At 40.7% G+C, this 18,836-nt stretch overlaps 1 protein-coding gene across 1 annotated transcript in view; it reads right to left on the bottom strand.

Moving 5' to 3' along the window:
- Positions 1 to 430: 430 nt before the first annotated feature.
- LOC111234827 (paired box protein Pax-6-like) overlaps positions 431 to 18,836 on the bottom strand; it is a 25,038-nt gene continuing 6,632 nt past the window's right edge. Inside the window, exons 3-11 of the mRNA XM_022763005.1 lie at positions 13,877 to 14,007; positions 12,432 to 12,647; positions 11,414 to 11,576; positions 7,878 to 8,030; positions 4,218 to 4,300; positions 3,781 to 3,931; positions 2,124 to 2,233; positions 1,015 to 1,156; positions 431 to 575 (exon numbers count right to left, since the gene is read on the bottom strand). Of these exons, the coding sequence (XP_022618726.1) occupies positions 490 to 575; positions 1,015 to 1,156; positions 2,124 to 2,233; positions 3,781 to 3,931; positions 4,218 to 4,300; positions 7,878 to 8,030; positions 11,414 to 11,576; positions 12,432 to 12,647; positions 13,877 to 14,007 (1,235 nt within the window). The 3' untranslated portion in view covers positions 431 to 489. The remainder of the gene's footprint in view (positions 576 to 1,014; positions 1,157 to 2,123; positions 2,234 to 3,780; positions 3,932 to 4,217; positions 4,301 to 7,877; positions 8,031 to 11,413; positions 11,577 to 12,431; positions 12,648 to 13,876; positions 14,008 to 18,836) is intronic.

Genomic DNA, 18,836 nt, shown 5'->3' with positions numbered 1-18,836 from the left:
CACCAACATGATATAAATTAGGAACTGAAAGTAGAGGTAATGTGCCTTCCCACAGGACACTGAGCAGTTTCTTCCTGTCTGGAGTTCATTTAAAGGACGGCCCACCTTCCTGAGCTTCCTGAGAGCAGCTCAGGCTGCAGCGTTTCATTCAGGGTGTCCTCACCTACCGGACTCTGAATGGCAGCAGATGGAGATGATGTGATGATGATGTTCAATCCAGTTGTAGCTGAACTTGTAAAAGTTTACAGTAATATTAAAATCCTTCAGCTGGAAAAGATTCAGACTCCCTCTGTCCTTCTCGTCTCCAGAATGAGCTTTTCATGTTTTCACACAAGCATTAATAAGAGTCATTTCTTCATAGTCATTTGCTGCAGTGCAGTGTGTTTCAGTCAACAGCTGTACAGCTGCTTTGATGTTTCCTTCAGTCCTGTTGCTGCAGTCACTGCTGATGGTCACTGTAGGCAGCAACGATTACTGTCAGAAATGACATCACTGCAGGCGGGGCCAGTACTGTGACATGTCCGCTTCACTTCCTGGAACCTGGACTGGAACTGAGACGCCAGGGGAAATCAGACCTGGTCAAAGGAGAACCGAGAGGTTATTAGATTACAGTTATAACACAGACATGACAGAACAAAATCTAAAGGTGTGCACCGACTGAAGGCAAAGAGAATTTTAGAAGAAATTAAGTTAATGCAAAGACATTTGAAAAAGAGTCCACACAGGATTCAAACTAATCAAACTGTGCAGATGTCATGAAAGAACAATCAATAAAGAATAATCTGATCATTATTGATCAAAGTTTATTTTTAAATGTAATGTTGTAAAAATGGTCTGTTTGCATGTTTTAGCTTTAATCTGGCAGTGGCTCTGCTGCTACAGCTCAGCATCATCCAAACCCACACATCGTTGTCATATGTATGACGGGAGAGTCCAAAGTTTCCAAAAATACAGGCTATGAGAAATAATATAAAAAGATGCAAAATAGATGTAGGCAGTTGCGTAACTTCCTACCTGTTGACGACGTTGCAGAGGATGTCATTGACTGGCTGTTGATGTGTGGCTGCATGTGTGGAGGAGTATATGTGTCATAACTTCTTCCATTTACGGCTGGGCTGGTGGGCAGCATGCAGGAGTAAGAGGTCTGGCTGGATGCCTGGAAACATAAACTCATATAAGACACTGAAACACCCAGAAGTGAACACCCTGATTGGCCCTTCAGTATCAGAGTGTCATCGGCCTCGTTAATGTCAAGCTAATTTCTTTAAAGTTGCAATCAATCAGCAAAGGTCAATGAGCCATATTAGGGTGAAGAGGCATTTTTATTCACAGAAGACTCAGAGGAGGAGTCTGAGACCAGAACCAGAGACTAGCAGACGGATCAGAACAGTCAGCGCAGTTAGCATCTTTTATTTGTTTATGTTGTTTGTTAGCTTGTAACTGGCAGTGGCTGACACAGTGTTAGTGGTTGTGCTAATGATAACTCTCTCTCTCTGTACACAAGGTTTCAGGTGTATTAAGCCCCGCCCCCCCATCCCCACAAGTTGACAGGATTGGTTCCTTAGGTTTGTGACGTATGAAACCCTGGATGTCTGAATCTGTGTTTATGAGACTGTCATTGGTTCACTGCAGTTCAAGGTGGAAACACTCAGTCATGGTGTTGATGATTATTCCACTCATGATATGTCTTGTATTCTATACAAACATCATATGAATGTCAACGAGGTTAAACTCTGGATTTTCATCAGTGTTATGAGCAAGTATTTTACAGCCCTGGGAAGTTGTCATGGCCACAACTGTTTTATCCTGCATCACGACAATCCTGAGGTGATCAGTAGATCCTGAGTGCAGCATCTCAAAGTAATCTACCAGGAATATGTGCTTGGTTGTATTTAATTGGCCAGTGCATTCCCAATATATCACATTCTGCATTCTGTTGTAGCAGAAGTTGAGTCAGGCTCAACATCTTTGTTGGTCAGTCCTGTGACTCATCTAAAACTGTCAGTGACTACAACTCTGACAGAGCTGGGGGTTCAGAGATACTGACACACATAAAGATGCCACCTCTAACTCTTGGTGCTTCCACACAGACTGTGGATTAGTTGTGTATTGCTCTGTCTTACTTGCATCGGCAGGCTGGCGGCCATACTGAAGCTGGGCATGGCTGGTATGCTGTAGCTGTTGGACAGAACTGGATCTGGCCTTCCCAACATGGATCCTGATGAGAAGGACACTGGAGAGATAGAGGAGGTGAAACGGAGAGAACAAGGAGATTTGTACAGTGTCTGGGCGAAATAACTGAACATACAATCTATTAGCGTATCTCCATACAGGAGAGACAGTTAGTCCAAGTGACAAGTGAATCTCAAGTTGTGACCCTCAGAACTCTGCACCTGATTTAAATGGTGGAGCACATAGTCCATTAATTCTAGGGTTAGCTCCTTAGGCCCATATGTCCAGGTAGAGACACCAGGGCTGATAAACAACAATCATATTTGTTTCATTGTTGAATAAAAATATATTTTTCAACTCAAAAAAACTCAAATCATTACAATTAAAACCAGGAGCTATGTGATCAGAGAATGAGGACACATGATTACGTATGTGACCAGACATTTACTACACATGATATGGACACTTCTTACTATAGTCACAACAGGGGTTCACTGCAGACAGCTGACCACAGCCACTGTCACAAAAACCATGCTCTTTATTTCTTTCCTTGTTCTTTCTCATCTTTCTTCTCTGTGTCTGATCACTTGAGACAGTGTTTTTATGATGATCAAGGGAGAGTCTTCATCCATTTATGGCTAACTGTGGGAGTGGAAATGGCTCGTGCACATGCGTCCAATTTCTCAATGAGTGAGATTTATAAAGCAGAACCATGCGAACGCACTGCTTTATAATTCTGATGAAAATAATGCATATCCATATTGCTGGTTTTGTGCATACACAGAGTTTTAGTCATGAAACTACACAGAGTTTTATGCATCTGGCCCCAGGTATTGGTATGGTGCATCCTGGCTTGATGCCACACTTACATTGTACTGGGTTTACTGGAACACTGCAATAGAACAGTCTTTGTTCATGTTATTAGAAACATCTGTTTTTTTCCTGCTGTGACAAGTCAGAATGTGTTCAGTGAAACAGACCTGTGGACAGAGTTGTTATTATGATTGTCAAATGTGTAGGGAAGGCCAGGAATGGTTGTAACATGGGTGTTAAGGAGGAGGTTCAGATCTTTACTACAATGAGTCAGTTGAAACACTTAAAATTTCTCCAAACAGAAACAAGTTCTGAATCACCTGAGTCACTCTATACCTGCTCAGTTTAGTCCTTACTCCACATGTGAGAAAGTAGCTCCCTGTGACAGACACAGACAGTTTAAGAAGAAAAACTCATTTTGAGGTAAGAAAGTTTTTCTTTTTTAATTTATTTTAGTAATAGCAAAATAAACTTAAATCATGTTTATTGTGGGTCTATGTAGATATTTTTCATGCTAGTTGTAAGTGCTAATGTTTTGTCATAATCCTTATGTCATCATGTTTCCTGGACTAATGGGTGAATTGTAACATTTCACTCCTTGTGTTTGAAACTAAACCACAGACATGTTCTGTTTGTGTAGCAGAGATAACAGCTACAGCATTTAACAGCAGACACATGGAACTAATTTGTATTAAACTTTGAATGCACTGGCTTAAAAGAAACAGACAGAAATGTCAAAACTGTTACAACCATCCCCGGTCTCCCCCATATATAATATATGTGTGGCATCAGTACCTGGTGTAGTGGGTTGTGGTAGAGGCTGGTAAACACTGGTGTTGAAGCTGCTGCTGATGGGGATGTGGTTGGAGGAGTTGGACACCTGACGACGTTGGTTCCTCAGCTTCTCCTCTCTTCTCCACTTTGCTCGTCTGTTGGAAAACCAAACCTACACAAGAAAAAAAAGGACACTGGTTGTTATTAGGTAAAAATGTAAGAGGAGAAAAGCTGCAGCCCTCCATGCAACAATACATTCTGATGTTCAGCTGAAGTTTGAATTTGGAGCTAAAAAGATTGCAACTTTGATTCAAGTGAATTTTTAACCAGTAACAAGATAAATCAAAATCACTCTGAGAAACATGCTCTTCATGGCCACAGGAGGAACAGGATGAACCCATCCTCCAACACACACACACACACACACTGACTTGTAAGCCTAAGCAATAAGAAGCTACCTGTATTCTTGCCTCTGGAAGGTCTATTTTGTTGGCAAGGCGTTCTCGGGCAAACACATCTGGATAATGAGTCCTTTCAAATTCTGTAACAAAACCACATTGCGTTATTACATAATAATAACAGCTGATATACATCAGGACAGTCAATATAGAGTCATCTTAATAATGAAGCATATATTTCCAGTATATGTGAGGGGCTGTGCCTTAAACAGACATTTCTCTGCATCAGTTCAGACATTCAATATTCTAATGAAATGGTTTGTCTGAAGAACTGAAAAATGTTTTGCATGTAAGAATAGATGGAGTTGTTATAAATGTTGGTTTAATGTGCATGCCTCAGAGATCTTCACTACAGTTCTCTATCTGTTTCCCATCTTCTTTTCCCATCACAATCAACCGGACAAGAGAACCAATATTTCAGAAACAAACACAGCATTGGATCTCTATATGCCAGACATATGTAACAGGTTTGATATATAATTTTAGATATATATACATTCGAATGATGCGCTGGCAACAAGTGGCAGCAAGTCCTTGTAGCTCGTAGTTTTTTGCAATATTTTTGTATATATTAGTATATTTTTTTCAATTGATGTTTTTTATTCTACGTCGTCGTTCGTCTGACAATGGAGAAATTGATGTACACAAAGGAAGCACTCCTGGCTTTAATGTGTACCAGATATGGAGTTAAACATCCCATACCGGCTGAGCTGAAGAAGCCATTCCGTGGATGCAGGGCCGGGGCTAAGCTAAAGGCTAGGAGATGGAGATATAAGCCTTTTCTACCATCAATCCTCATGGGAAATGTCAACTCCCTGGCTAACAAGAGTGATGAACTGGAGGCACTTGTGAAGAACCAGTGAGCATATCATGAGTGTAGTCTCATGTGTTTCACAGAGACCTGGTTAACGACAACACCCCCGACCGTTGTGTGGATTTACCCAGCTTCACTACAGTACGAGCGGACAGAGATGTCAGAGCAAGTGGGAAGAATAAAGGTGGAGGACTGGTTCTGCTTGTGAACAGTAGATGGTGCAACCAGGTCACATCACAGTGAAGCAGAAGATCTGCTGTCGGCAGTTGGTCTTAGACCGTACTATGTACTGAGGGAGTTCTCTCACATCGTCGCCATTGTTGTTTACATTCAACCACTAGCAGAGCCTGCAGTCGCGTGTGACGTCATTCACGAGACTGTTGCGAGAGTACAGACCCAGCACCCTAATGCATTCATTTCAAATATCAGGGGATTTTAACCATGTCACTCTCACCTCTCACCTGACTGGCTTCACTCAGTATATTGACTGATTGGGATGTCCGTTGGAATCACAGAAAAATGATAAAAGCAAGGACCCTGACCTTGATAGAATGGTTGAATGTACTACGGACTACATTAACTTCTGTATGGACACTGTAATACCAGCAAGGACTGTACACTGCTTTCCAAACAACAAACCCTGGATCACCAGTAACATCAAGACCCTCCTCAACCAGAAAAAGGAGGCCTTCAGGGATGGAGACAGGGAGAAGCTCAGGTGTCTGCAACATGAGCTGAAGAGGAGATTAAAGCAGGCAAAGGAGGACTACAAAAAGAAAGTAGTGGGGAAGCTGCAGCACAACAACACCAGAGAAGTGTGGAAGGAGATGAGGAAAATCACTGGCTATAGAGAGAAGAACAGCCAGGCAACATCAGGTGATGTGGACAAAACCAATGAGTTCAACCTGTTCTACAACAGGTGTGACACAGCCTCACCTGTTCTCTCTCCCACTGCTTCAGCTGCAGCTTCTCCTACAGCATCTCCTCCACAACCTGACACTGCAACTGCAACTCCCTCCACACTGGGGTCAAGTCTCCTGTCCTTTACAGTGGAGGAGGTCAAGAGGCTACGTCCTGGAAAAGCAGCATGCCTGGATGGTGTGTGTCCAAGGCTGTTAAAGGACTGTGCAGCCCAGCTGGCTGAGCCTCTCCAGAAGATCTTCAACTTAAGCCTTCAAACAGGGAGGGTCCTGGTTCTGTGGAAAACATCATGTCTTGTTCCGGTCCCTAAAGTAGGATGACCGGCTGAGATAAATGACTACAGACCCTCACATCACACATCATGAAGACCCTGGAGCGGCTGCTTCTCCACCTTCTGAAGCCACAGGTTGAACATGCACTAGACCTCCTACAGTTCACCTACAAAGAACATATTGGAGTGGATGATGCTGTCCTTTACATGCTCCACTGGGCCCATGCTTACCTGGATGAGCCAGGTGGTTACATGAGGATTATGTTCTTTGATTTTTCAAGTGCATTTAACACCATCCAGTTGGAAGGGATAGGGGTGGATCCCTGCTTTACGTCCTGGATTGTGGATCACCTGACAAGATGACCACAGTACATCAGACTGGATAACTGTGTTTCAGGGACAGTGATGAGCAGCACTGGGGCTCCACAGGGGACTGTTCTGGCTCCATTTCTGTTCACCCTGTATACGGCAGACTTTAAATACAACTCTGAGTCCTGCCACATTCAGAAATACTTGGATGACACAGCTATTGTGGCGCATATCAGGAACGGCATATCAGGAACGAGCAGGAAGAGAAGTACAGGGATCTGACGATGTCTTATAAATACCTAGGTGTGCACCTATACAGTGAACTGGACTGGTCCCTGAACACGGATGCCATCTACCTGAAGGGGCAGAGCCGGCTCTTTATCCTCAGGAGGCTCAGGTCCTTTGACGTCTGCAGTGAAATGCTGCACATGTTTTATCAGTCAGTGGTGGACAGTGTACTCTTTTATGCTGCAGTCTGCTGGGGCAGCAGCATGTCTGACATGAACACAAAGAGACTGGACAAGCTGGTCAAAAAGGCTGGGTCTGTGCTTGGCAGGAGTCTTGACTCACTCAGGACTGTTGTGGAGAGACACATGCAATGTAAGATTGAAGCCATCTTGGACAATACCAACCATCCTCTTCACAACATTCTGGCAGGACAGAGAAGCAGCTACAGGTGCAGCAAACGTCTCATATCACTGCGCTGCAGAACAGAGAGGTTCAGGAGATCCTTTGTTCCCACTGCCATCAGGCTATACAACACCTCAGCCAAAGGAAGTGGACTAATCTAATTATTATTGTTTATTTATTATTCACTGTTTTTACTATTATTATTATTATTACTATTATTAATATTATCAACAATGAGGTAATGGACACATGAATTTCCCCTAGGGGATGAATAAAGTATCTATCTATCTATCTATCTATCTATCTATCTATCTATCTATCTATCTATCTATCTATCTATCTATCTATCTATCTATCTATCTATCTATCTATATATCTATCTATCTATCTGTATGGAAATTTATTATATTTGCACATATTACATTTGCATATGGGCAGGCTTTGAATAAAACTAGGAATCAGTCATGTAGGTGGTGAATGTGTTTCAATTTATATCCTTAGTGTCTGGAGTTGAAATAGTTAACAAGGTTAAAGAGTTTAACAACTACTCATCACATTAACAAGTTGTCTTACATTGTGAATCTGATCTGGCTCAGTCCGGTTTTCGTCACAAACAAAAACTACATTGACATAGAGAACAACGCTGTGCAGCTGACATGTATAAACGTATGAAGTCTTGATGTGTACACAGCTGTATGATGATGAACACACTTACCTTTCTCTAGTGCTTCTATCTGGTCCTGTGTGAAAGACGTTCTGTTTCTCTGCAGTTTTCGCTTCAGCTGAAGTCTCATCTGAGTCTCTTCTGAGTCTTCACCATTGGAGCTGACTGATATGGTGCTCTCCCCCCCCTCTGCCTGAGGACAATCTGCACCGGGGAGGGAAGGGAGTAGTAGTAGAAGAAAAAAGGGAAGAAGGACGGAACAAACAACTTGAATTAGTGTGGTTTCAGACAGTCAGCTGGGGCTGAAGAAGTTTTCACATACAGAGAAAAAAGAAAGAAATACTAAAACTACAAGACAATGTAAGAACATTATACGTAAAAGTTATGCATTCAAAGTAAAGTACATGAAGATGAGGAATCGTTTTTGTTAATAATTATTTGAGCAAAACGTGCAAAAGAATCAAACATAGGTAGTCACATCTAGTAATAATGCATCATGTTCTATGTAGAGGATCAAGTGACTGCAGCCGTCAGATAAACGTAGTGGAGTGAAAAGAATATTTTCCTCCCAGTACCTCAAAACTCTGCCCAAGTATAGTATGTGAGTAAATATATTTTGACTAATTGTATGATCATTTGAATATTAACAATATATTATTAAAATCCCGGTCTGACACTGAAACAGCTTTATTAAAAGTGAATGACAATTTTGATTGTCGTCATTCTGTTCATCAGAGTCAGACAGCGTTTAACTCAGACCGCTCTCTCTCTCTTTACCAGCTCCTCTAAAAGTATGATAAGAAAATAACAGTTGATGCTCCAGCCAGGGTTTAGACAAATACAAAAAGATCACGTCACCCCACTGCTCATGCTCTGACAGACAGAAAGAAAGAAAATGTAAATTTTAATCTCTGGTGTTCATATCTTTTTTCCTGTTGTATGTGCCATTTTAAATGTTATTATTCTTTCATTGTTTTGAGTGAAGCACTGTGGGCTGCAAATTTGCATAAAATGTGCTACACAAATAAAATAATACTAATAATAATGCTATTAATATTACCATTATCAAATTGTTAATATTATTAATATCATTATTAGTAGTAGTAGTAAAGAAGTGTCTGTTTAAGTGTCTTCTAGACCTTTAACTTTTGGCCTTTGGAGTTTACAGCTGCAGCTGTTTTCATTGACAATGTGGAACATCCAGCAGCTAAAGAGCCAGAGATTTTTCTCTGGAAGTGGAGGAGACCAAAAACAGCTAAAAGTCGATTGCATGTTAGATTTACAAACGTGACATAAACATTACTTTTATCATCCTGCATTCATACATCCATATTACTCATACTATTTCACATCTTTTTTGTTCTTGTCTTATCTTTTCATTTTCAACCTCGACTCTATGATTTCACTACTTCTCTTTTTCCATCATATTCTACTTCACTACAATCCAGTGTGTAGTATCCAAATCCATGAAATTAAACCCTGAATGTGAGTCAATGCTGAGTGAAGGTACAGTGAGAGCGGAGATCTCCAACATTTGATCTCTGAGCAGCAGAGAGCTTGAGTCCTGCTCCCTGTGGAATTTATGTTATTTGTGGTGCTAGCCTAATTATTCATTATCCCCAGCAGACAGAGACTGCAAAACAGAATGAAGCCATTGCTCAGTGTCACAGTCAGTCAGGCAGAAAGAGACACAAATGAGAGCAGACGCCCCCCGTTCCTTCCCTTCACACACACACACACACACACACACACACACACACACACACACACACATACACACACACACACACAGGCACAAACATGCTGTAGACGGATGGGGAAGCAGCAGCCGTGCTAGTATAGCATGACTTCGTTTCACTGTTGTAATCCCAAGGTGCTGGAGGAGGAGCAGCATATGAGCAAGCTCCATACAGCAAATGGGGCCCTCAGCCACACACACTGAAGGACAGGGACAGGAAGCTGCTCATGTCAACTATACAATGTGGCCTGTGTCCCGTATAATGGAAATTTGAGTAAATATTGCAAATGCGTAATTCACTGTGGATGCTGCATTAAAAAAAAAATGTAAACGTCAGACACAATGTCACAAATTGTGGTAGAAAATCTTTAGAAAAGTGGGCAGGGCCTATACAGCATTAACTGAGCTTTTATGGTGTGGTAGAGTCAGATCTGCCAACTACAAAAAAACAGTCCCCTGCAGCCCAAGACCTATCTACCCCACAGATCTGTTGGGACACCTTCAAATGAAGGTTGCAAGGATATTGATTCATATGTGCATTGAGCCACACAACTTTTCATTGGAGTAAATAACACATACTAATCCATCCCACAGAGAAATGTAATATATATAACATATATGTCCCTATATTAAGAGTGATGTTGTCATACATGTCACCTGTAAGGGGATATATTATGATCTCATGTATGCATCCTCTGAAATATATGAAGATATAAGTTTATAACATATATGAAATACCCCTAGTACAATGTTTACACATATTAAAATTAACTACATGATGAATTTTTATATGGTATACCAAGTTGCAACCACACATATTAACAATATATTTTTAATTTATATATGCAACTTCATTTTAAAAAATACATGTAAAAAGTCTATATGCTTGTATATGTTTTTATTATCAATTTTAAACATGTTCACATTCTGGGAAAGTGGTGTCTTTTGGAGTCTAATGTAAAATAATATCAACATATACTGACTATACTTAATAACATAACATATATCTACATATGTAGACATAACATATGTCTACAATATAAACATACACACATAAACATACATATTTGTATGGGCTAGACATATATGTCAATATATGGATTTATTCCAATTTCTAATGTTTCATATATAATTTATACATATTTGTTTTTATTTTAGTGTAGATATGTCATATATGGACATTCAATATATGTACATACATTTGTGTATGGGGTGGCCTACAAACAAATCCATGTGTCCTGTGCTGCTCTTGAATGTTATTTGTAAGTTGAGAACACATTATCACATACAAGTGGTTTACTGTTGTTGTTGTTGTTGTTGTTGTTGTTGTTGTTGTTGTTGTTGTTGTTGTTGTTGTTGTTGTTGTTTTTGCTATTGTTGTTGTTGTTGTTTTTGCTATTGTTGTTGTTGTTGTTTTTGTTTTTGCTATTGTTGTTGTTGTTTTTGCTATTGTTGTTACTGGTGGTGGATTTTATTTTTCCAGAATGAACTGTCAAACTCAACAAAACAATCACTTCCATGAGCTCCATTATGTACTTAAACATTTGAGCTGTTATCCAGGTGTTGCTATATGTACATGTAGGTATGACTTGACATTGCTTCACAGAGGTGTGTTTGTCTACTGGGACATGTCCTCAGTGAAAATGGCCTATCTGTATGTTGGTTTGTAGGAGATGAAAGGCACTTGTGTGATTGGTTACTGAAGCTCTGATTCTGTGTTCCGCCCATTAAGAATGTATTCAACCTGGGTCAGACCCTGTTTAGCTACTGTTATCACACCCATGTGTGCTGGTGCTCGGTAGTCACAGTGTGGTGGTAGAGTTAGCAGTAGTCTGAGTTAGTGTTTCACCTGTGGTAGTGAGCGTAGTCCCGGCGTACCACCCTGAGCGTCCTCCCCAGGTGGTTTGTCCATTTAGCATCTTGAGTTTGTCAAACATCCCTTCAGCTCCCACTGTGCCCATTTGCTGCTTGTCACTGGCCAGGTTCCTGAGCACTCGATTTATTGATGAAACCTTCGAACAAGCACAATGGGATTACATGAGAGCAACTATTTGTTGCATATGAAAGGCACTGCACAACCAGTTCGCTCCAATATGAGCTGATTCGTCAAAGTCTTTTATAAGCTCATGTCCTGTCTGCTTGGCTGCTGGATATTTTTTACACATTCAAACTTCACTGGGATGGTAGCAAACATTCACGTGCACTCAAGGATGATGATGATGAAGATTTTGGTATTCAAAGGTCAAAGGTCACTGTGACCTCATATTCGTCCCATTCTTGTGAACACGATATATCAGGAACGCCTGGAGGAAATGTCAAGACATTTGGCACAAACATCAAACATAAAGGACCTCAAGATAGAGAATAAATAGTGTTATCAAACACAGCCCTATTGCAAGGCATCCTGGGAAACGTATTATCTGAACAATTTCAAAAAGCCAGACAAGTTTGGAGCCTTTCCACTCAACCTCGGTGTTTGAAAAGGTTTAAAGATGTATTCTGTTACTTTTGACATATGATTCATGAACTGAGCTAAGTGAGGTTATTCACAACTTTAAAGCTGTGTATATAACAACAGCATCATGTGATTGATTCTGGTAGAAAGTAGAAAAGTGTAAAATAAAGTGTTCATCTGTTTGGTACAGTGTTGACTTTTGATATTAAATGTCTGTGCGTTTCTTAGATTGCATGCGTCTGTGTGCCCCACTCCCCTCCAACTCCTACAGACTATTAGAACCAAGCGCTCCTGTAACCCTGCTGATACATTAGCTATTAAGGTAAGCTTTAAGGATGTGTCGAGAGTTGTGCTTGTCCTGCACAAACCTTTGACTGACATGACCTGGCTGAAGAACAGGAGGGTCTCTTACACTGGGTATGTTGTCGTTGGTGCAGACTCCTTCTGCCAGCAGTCGGTCTCTGATCTCCCACGCAAAGATGGACGGACACTCTCTCTTGTACTGAGCGATCTTTCCCACCACCTCTGGAGTGGCCACCCTGGGTTTACTCCCTCCGATGGCCCGAGGACGGATTGAACCTGTCTCGTAATACCGGCCCAATATTTTACTCACACAGCCGTTAGACACCTGGACCCAAAAACAGCACACATAACATATATTATTTAGATGATCTAGGGAAGGATCAAGACTACAAGTTTGAAAATGAAAAAAATTTGGTGGTGTGAAGTTAGAAAGAAGGTTGGAGGATATAAGGCTTGAGGCTACATTAGGTGTTACTAGCATAACACCAGTATGGTGGGGGCTGCATTGTGGGTAATCTAGGTCAAGGTTTTGACAATGAAGAAAAATGTGTGGAATAAAAATGACAACATTTGTAGTTCAATGAATCAGTTTAGGTACAGTTGATTTTTAAACTGTCCACTGTGAAGCCAACAACATGATAGCAGTGTGATGCTACATCTGTGTTTAAATACTCTTTTTAAAGAAATCATTCAGAACCAGGAAACGAGCAGGTTTCCAGTGTCAGAGTCAGATGATTTGTCAATCTAGTCATCCAGACTTCCTCACTACAAGGCGTGTTGGTGTGACATCACCATCATGTTCTCCTGAAAGTCGACAGTCAGAATCCACACAGGCACCACTGCCTGTCAGTTCAGTGTATACACAGGTCATATGAACACATTTGAGCAAATAACTGAATAAACTGATGTCATTATTTGTCTTAGGTGGACAGTTCTGATGTACAGTGACATAAAAAGTGCATCTGAGTGCTGAAGCACTAACCCTGTCCAGGGACATAGGCTGTGTCCCAAGTCAGGAGCCGCATCCTTCAGAGGCTGCATTTGAAGACTGACTGTGTCAAAGCAGCACAACTAGACCGCCCCATTTTAAAGATTCCTCCAAATGCATCCTTTTCCTAGGCAATGAAGGCAGGTGGATCCCTTTGCCAAGCTTCATTGCGTAATGAAAATAATATGGCAGCAAGCACTGACAGAGAGCCTGAGGATTACACTGTTAATTTAAGTATTGGGTTTCAGCTCAGTTCAACAGCTAATGGCACAACTGTGCCAACTGAGGGCCTTAAAACTTGAAGTTTATATGAAAGAAAGTTTCATGATATCAAGGTTTCTAGGCGCTTTGTGATGCAAAGAAAAAATCCTTTGTAGACCAAATGGTCTCATCTCAGTTTGGCCTTTGTGGTCTACGACAGCTACAAAGGGCCACACCTTCACAGGCCCCGAAGGATGCGGCTGTAGTGTATTCTAACATTTCTACTGTGTGATTCTGTGGATGACTGCCAGTTCCACTGTTAGTGTGAGTGCTGACAGATTCAGCTCTCAACATGATGAATTTACCTGTAATATTCTGGATATGTCACAGGGTCGAGCTCCACTGTGTGCCAACTCCACTATCTTCTGCCTGGTAGAGTCAGGTAAAGGTCTCCCATTCACAAACACACCTCCCAGCTGGTTTACTCCACTGTGACCTGCACACACACACACACACACACAAACACACACACACACACACACACACACACACAGACACACACACACACACACACCACACACACACACGAAGAAAATAAAAAATGTTTTCAGTAATTGGTTTACTAAGCTCTATTTTACTTTAGTTTCTAAAGTAATTCAGTTTAAAGCAGAAAACCAGAGAGGTAATGAAAAGTCTAATGACAATGGACGGAGCAGCCACACTGATCAGGCACATGCATGAGGAGGGGGTGGAGTCAATGGGGACGAGATGAAGATGGGAAAAAGCATCTTAAGCTTCTCTTTAGTCAAAAACATAAAGTTTCTCATGTGTGTTTAACATTTTAATATGTTGTAATCTGGCTTCTTACAACATGAGAAACATGTTAATACAGTGAATTTTACTGGTTATAACAACAATGTTGACTGATGCTTCGATGCCATGGGCCCACCCACTGGCCCGGCCCCTGGCAACACTGAGGTCTACCACTGTGTCAATCAATTCGTCTTTGACTGAGGTAAAACAATATGACCTACAGTCAGACAGTGAACACACCACTTCAAGAAATACGCAGTACAGTGTATATTCATATTGTACTTTACCATTTTTCTTAATACAGATTATGTGTTAATTAATAATGAATATCGAATGTAACTTCATAGACTGAATTTACTGAAATATACATTTAGAAAGAGTTTACTTTATTAATTATCAGGAAAAGGCAGAATCATACAATTCACACCCATATGCAAATGTGATATATATTGAATTTGAATGTATGACATATATGTACATATAAAATAAAAGCACATATGTAAAAATGATATATAAAACCTATTAGAAATTGAAACTATTTCATATATTTAAATTTATGTCCAGCCCATACAAATGTTTATGCTTATATTGTAGACAGTATGTTATGTAAAGCCACTGTCACATGTTTAAAATTAATGAGAAATTAATTTTTTTCAAAAAGTATGTCATTTTAATGAACTTGCATATATTAATCAAATATAATTCATTACCATATATGGTCTCAAAATGTAATATATAAAAATTCATCATATTCTTAATATACATACATATACAAATTTTACAAGGTATTTCATATAGGTTATAAAATTATAAATCCACAGGATGTATATATGTGATAATAATATATCCCCCTATATAGGTGACATATATGGCAACATCACTCTTCATATATATTCAATCTATATTATTTAATATTATATATATTACATTTCTGTATGGGCACACCAACAGCACTGTCCTGTCCATGCTCACCTGTATGGCTTTAGCTTTAATTCTAGTGTCCTTCAAGTTATGATGCCTACATGCTCTGACAGGCCCAGAGGAGGTGTGGCCTGAGAGACCTAACTGAGGGCCAAGGTTCCAAGGACTGAAACATCTCAGACTGAAATGATCATCTCAGGACATTGATCATCTACACGTCTGACAGCTGAGCAATGAAGAGCAAACTGTTCCAACTTCCAGAGGGAGGGAGGAAAATGACTCAGCTGATGACAGGCTCTGCTGTAGGCTTTCATGTGGAGTCTGAAATGCTCTGTCTGCTGATGAGCATGTTGCAGGTCTGACACGTTCCTCTCAGCAGCAGCAGACATCAGTCTGTGCTGTGACACTTTGCAGGTTAAGTCGGGATTTACACTAGATCAATTGTCTATTGTCTGTTAATGGCTCTGTGGGGGAAGCATATTGCAGATTTATAAACCTCTCAACAGGACATTAATAAATCACACACACACACACACACACACACACACACACACACACACACACACACACACACACACACAGGGTGTTAGTGTAGAGTTTTTTCTATGGATGCTCAGTTCAGTCATCATCAGAGGGATGACTACCACAAATATGAATAACAATAATGTGTTTTTTCTGTAAGCAGGCTGAGGAAACACAACAAGACATCTCTGCTTATTACTGAGTCCTATCTTATAAAAAGTGAAACAATATATGTTCATCTTACTGATGATGTGATTAATGAAATGATTAGCTCTACCTTGAGAAATGAAGTTAGCAACAGCGGCGAGTGGCCACCACCGTCACATGTCTTCCTGGGGTCAAAGCATCCTGTTTAAAACTGGGGTAAACATGAATACAGTAAGGCTGTAATTCACTTCAGCAGCACTGAGACCTGATTACACCAACTGGAGATCGTAAAAAATAATGTTAAGTTAGTGTGTACATTGGCTCTGTATAAAATCCTCCCCCTCACCTGCAAAGCCATTAATGGTCACACACCATCGTATCTTAGAGAGCTCATAGTTCCCTATAATCCTAACACAACACTCCACTCTCTAAATGCAGGTCTACTTGTGGTTTCTAGAGTTTCCAAGAGTAGAATGGGAAGCAGAGCCCTCAGCTGTGAGGCTCCACTCCTGTGGAACCAGCTCCCAGTCTGGGTTCAGGAGGCTGACAACCTGTCTACATATAAGATCAAGCTTCAAACAGTCCTCTTTGATAAAGCATAAATATAGTCAGAGTTGGCTCAGGTGAGTCCTTAACCATCCCTTAGGTATGCTGCTATAGGCCTACACTGTGGTCTTGACTTCACTCTGTAAAGTGTCTTGACATAATGTCTGTTGTGATGTGGTGTTAGATAAATAAATAGATTGAACTGAAATTGAAATGAGTTGTTCAATTAAAAGAGAAGACAGACCTGAACTGCGCTGCTTGTTCATTCATTTAGATGCATATAGAGGACAGAGGGTAGGAGCAAAGGGAGGTTCTCTCTGACCCCCACCCCCACCCCTACCTTCACAGTCCACTGGAAACACAGATGGATCACCTGGATCAACACACCTGACACTGTTGTGGCTTTGACCATCTCCTCTGGTTAATCAAATTATAGGAGGAGTCATTGCCCATGTAGAAGCTGCTGTTAACTTTGAGTGTGATGCTGGATTATCTCACCCTCTGATTTTCCCCCACGCTGCCTCACATCATGTTCACTCTGTGTTTTGGGGTCAATTGTTTCGGCGTAGAAATGTTAATCACAGTGTCGTTTCCCAGAGGGGCACGGCCGGGCTTTCCTCTGCTGACACACAATTAATAGACAGACATATGGAGTCAATTTGGCTTTGGTCCCTCTGTGGCACTCACTCACACACACACACACACACACACACACAGCAGGTAGGCCCCTGAGAGCAGCTCAGCAGCTTTCACTTTAAATCAGCTCATTCACACTGAATCTGACTTCAATCAATTTTCACTTTAACCATGTGCTGTTAGCAACAACAAAGTCTTCCAAATGAAACAACAGAACATGTTGTTTGTCCATACACAACGACACACAGCAGAATCACATCACTAAGGTTTAGACATAACACAGCTTGGTCAGGTTTGAAGAAACACTGTTAAAATTATCATTAAGTTTAGTCAACAGTTCCTCCAACCTGAACCACTGCACAGGTCGTTTTATTCAACCCTCTGATATGACCCGGAGCACTGTCTCCTGAAATAGCGCCCCCTACGGCAGCAGATGTACCAGACCTTGGTTGTCATGGTTACAATAATAAACTCACGGACTGTATCGACAGCGGCGTACCTACATTTGACTCCATTGTTACTATAATAACAGTCATGGCTTGGTTAGTTGTAGGAAAACATCATGATTTGGGTCAAAATAAGTACTTCATCAAGATTACACATCTTTGTTGTCATGGTTACAATATAAATTTCCATACTTTACATGGGAATCGAACACTGCTCTTCTGTGTCATATTCATCCATCCACCACAGCCTCCTCCTGACGTGGACTTTGTGTCTCTTTATACTACATCACCGCACTTTTCCCATTGCTCCAGTCATCATTACACACACACACACACACACACACACACACACACACCCAGACTGACACTTATCAGAAGAGACCAGGGGTGGACAGTAACTGGAAATGAGTTAGACCTTAACTAAACCATACCTAAAGTTCATGTTTGAAATTTTAGAAATAAATTAAGATATTTGCTGTGTTTACCACGACCAAACTTCATCACAGACTACAAAAATATATCATCCAACTTGGGAAAGAATGTCATGGTAATGTTTGTTTAATTCCAGATAAACCTTAAAACAGAAGCTTGTAGTTGTTGCAGTTTCTGTGCTTTGGTTGGTCAAATGACTTCATGTCCATGTCAAATGTCTTTGCACCATATTCAATAGTCTTGTTATTCACCAGGTTCTACAATCAGTCAGTCAGTCAGTCAGTCAGTCAGTAACTCAGTCAGTCAGTTGTTTCAGAGTCATCAGGTTGTGAAAATGTGGATCAATACAACAATGTGTTGACATAAAAAATGTACTTTTGAGTATTTTTAAAATCAAGTACTCCAGTACTTTAACTCCAGTAAAGATCTGACTGAACAACTGTCACTTGTATTAGAGTCATATTGGACCAGGAGGATCTGTACTGTGACTCCAGTGATGGAGCGGTGGACTTAGTCCACCTCTAGAAGAGAGTCAGATGTTGAACAGAACATCATCTCTCCTGGAGAACAGTGCCGACTGACTCAAACCACTTTGATTTAAATCCATTCCTAATGAAAACTGTGGCTCATTCATTAATGATGTGTTCACCCTCAGTTCCTCCTCAACACCCCCCAGCCACTCTATTTTCACAGTTTGGAATTAGAATTGATTAAAGTGAAGGTGATGTGATAACAGCAAGCAGTCTGACCTTTAACCCAATGCTACTGTCCAACAGAAAAATGGCTAACATTTTAGATTGTTCAGCATCATCCAGTAACATCCAGGATGAGATGGACACACAGGGTAGAGGCAGTGCATTGT

The sequence above is a fragment of the Seriola dumerili genome, unplaced genomic scaffold (genome assembly GCF_002260705.1).
Source record: "Seriola dumerili isolate Sdu_G_001 unplaced genomic scaffold, Sdu_1.0 BDQW01000465.1, whole genome shotgun sequence".
Lineage (NCBI taxonomy): Eukaryota > Metazoa > Chordata > Actinopteri > Carangiformes > Carangidae > Seriola > Seriola dumerili.
Note: the sequence above shows the minus strand (reverse complement) of the source record. Positions and strands in the feature narration are given on the sequence as shown.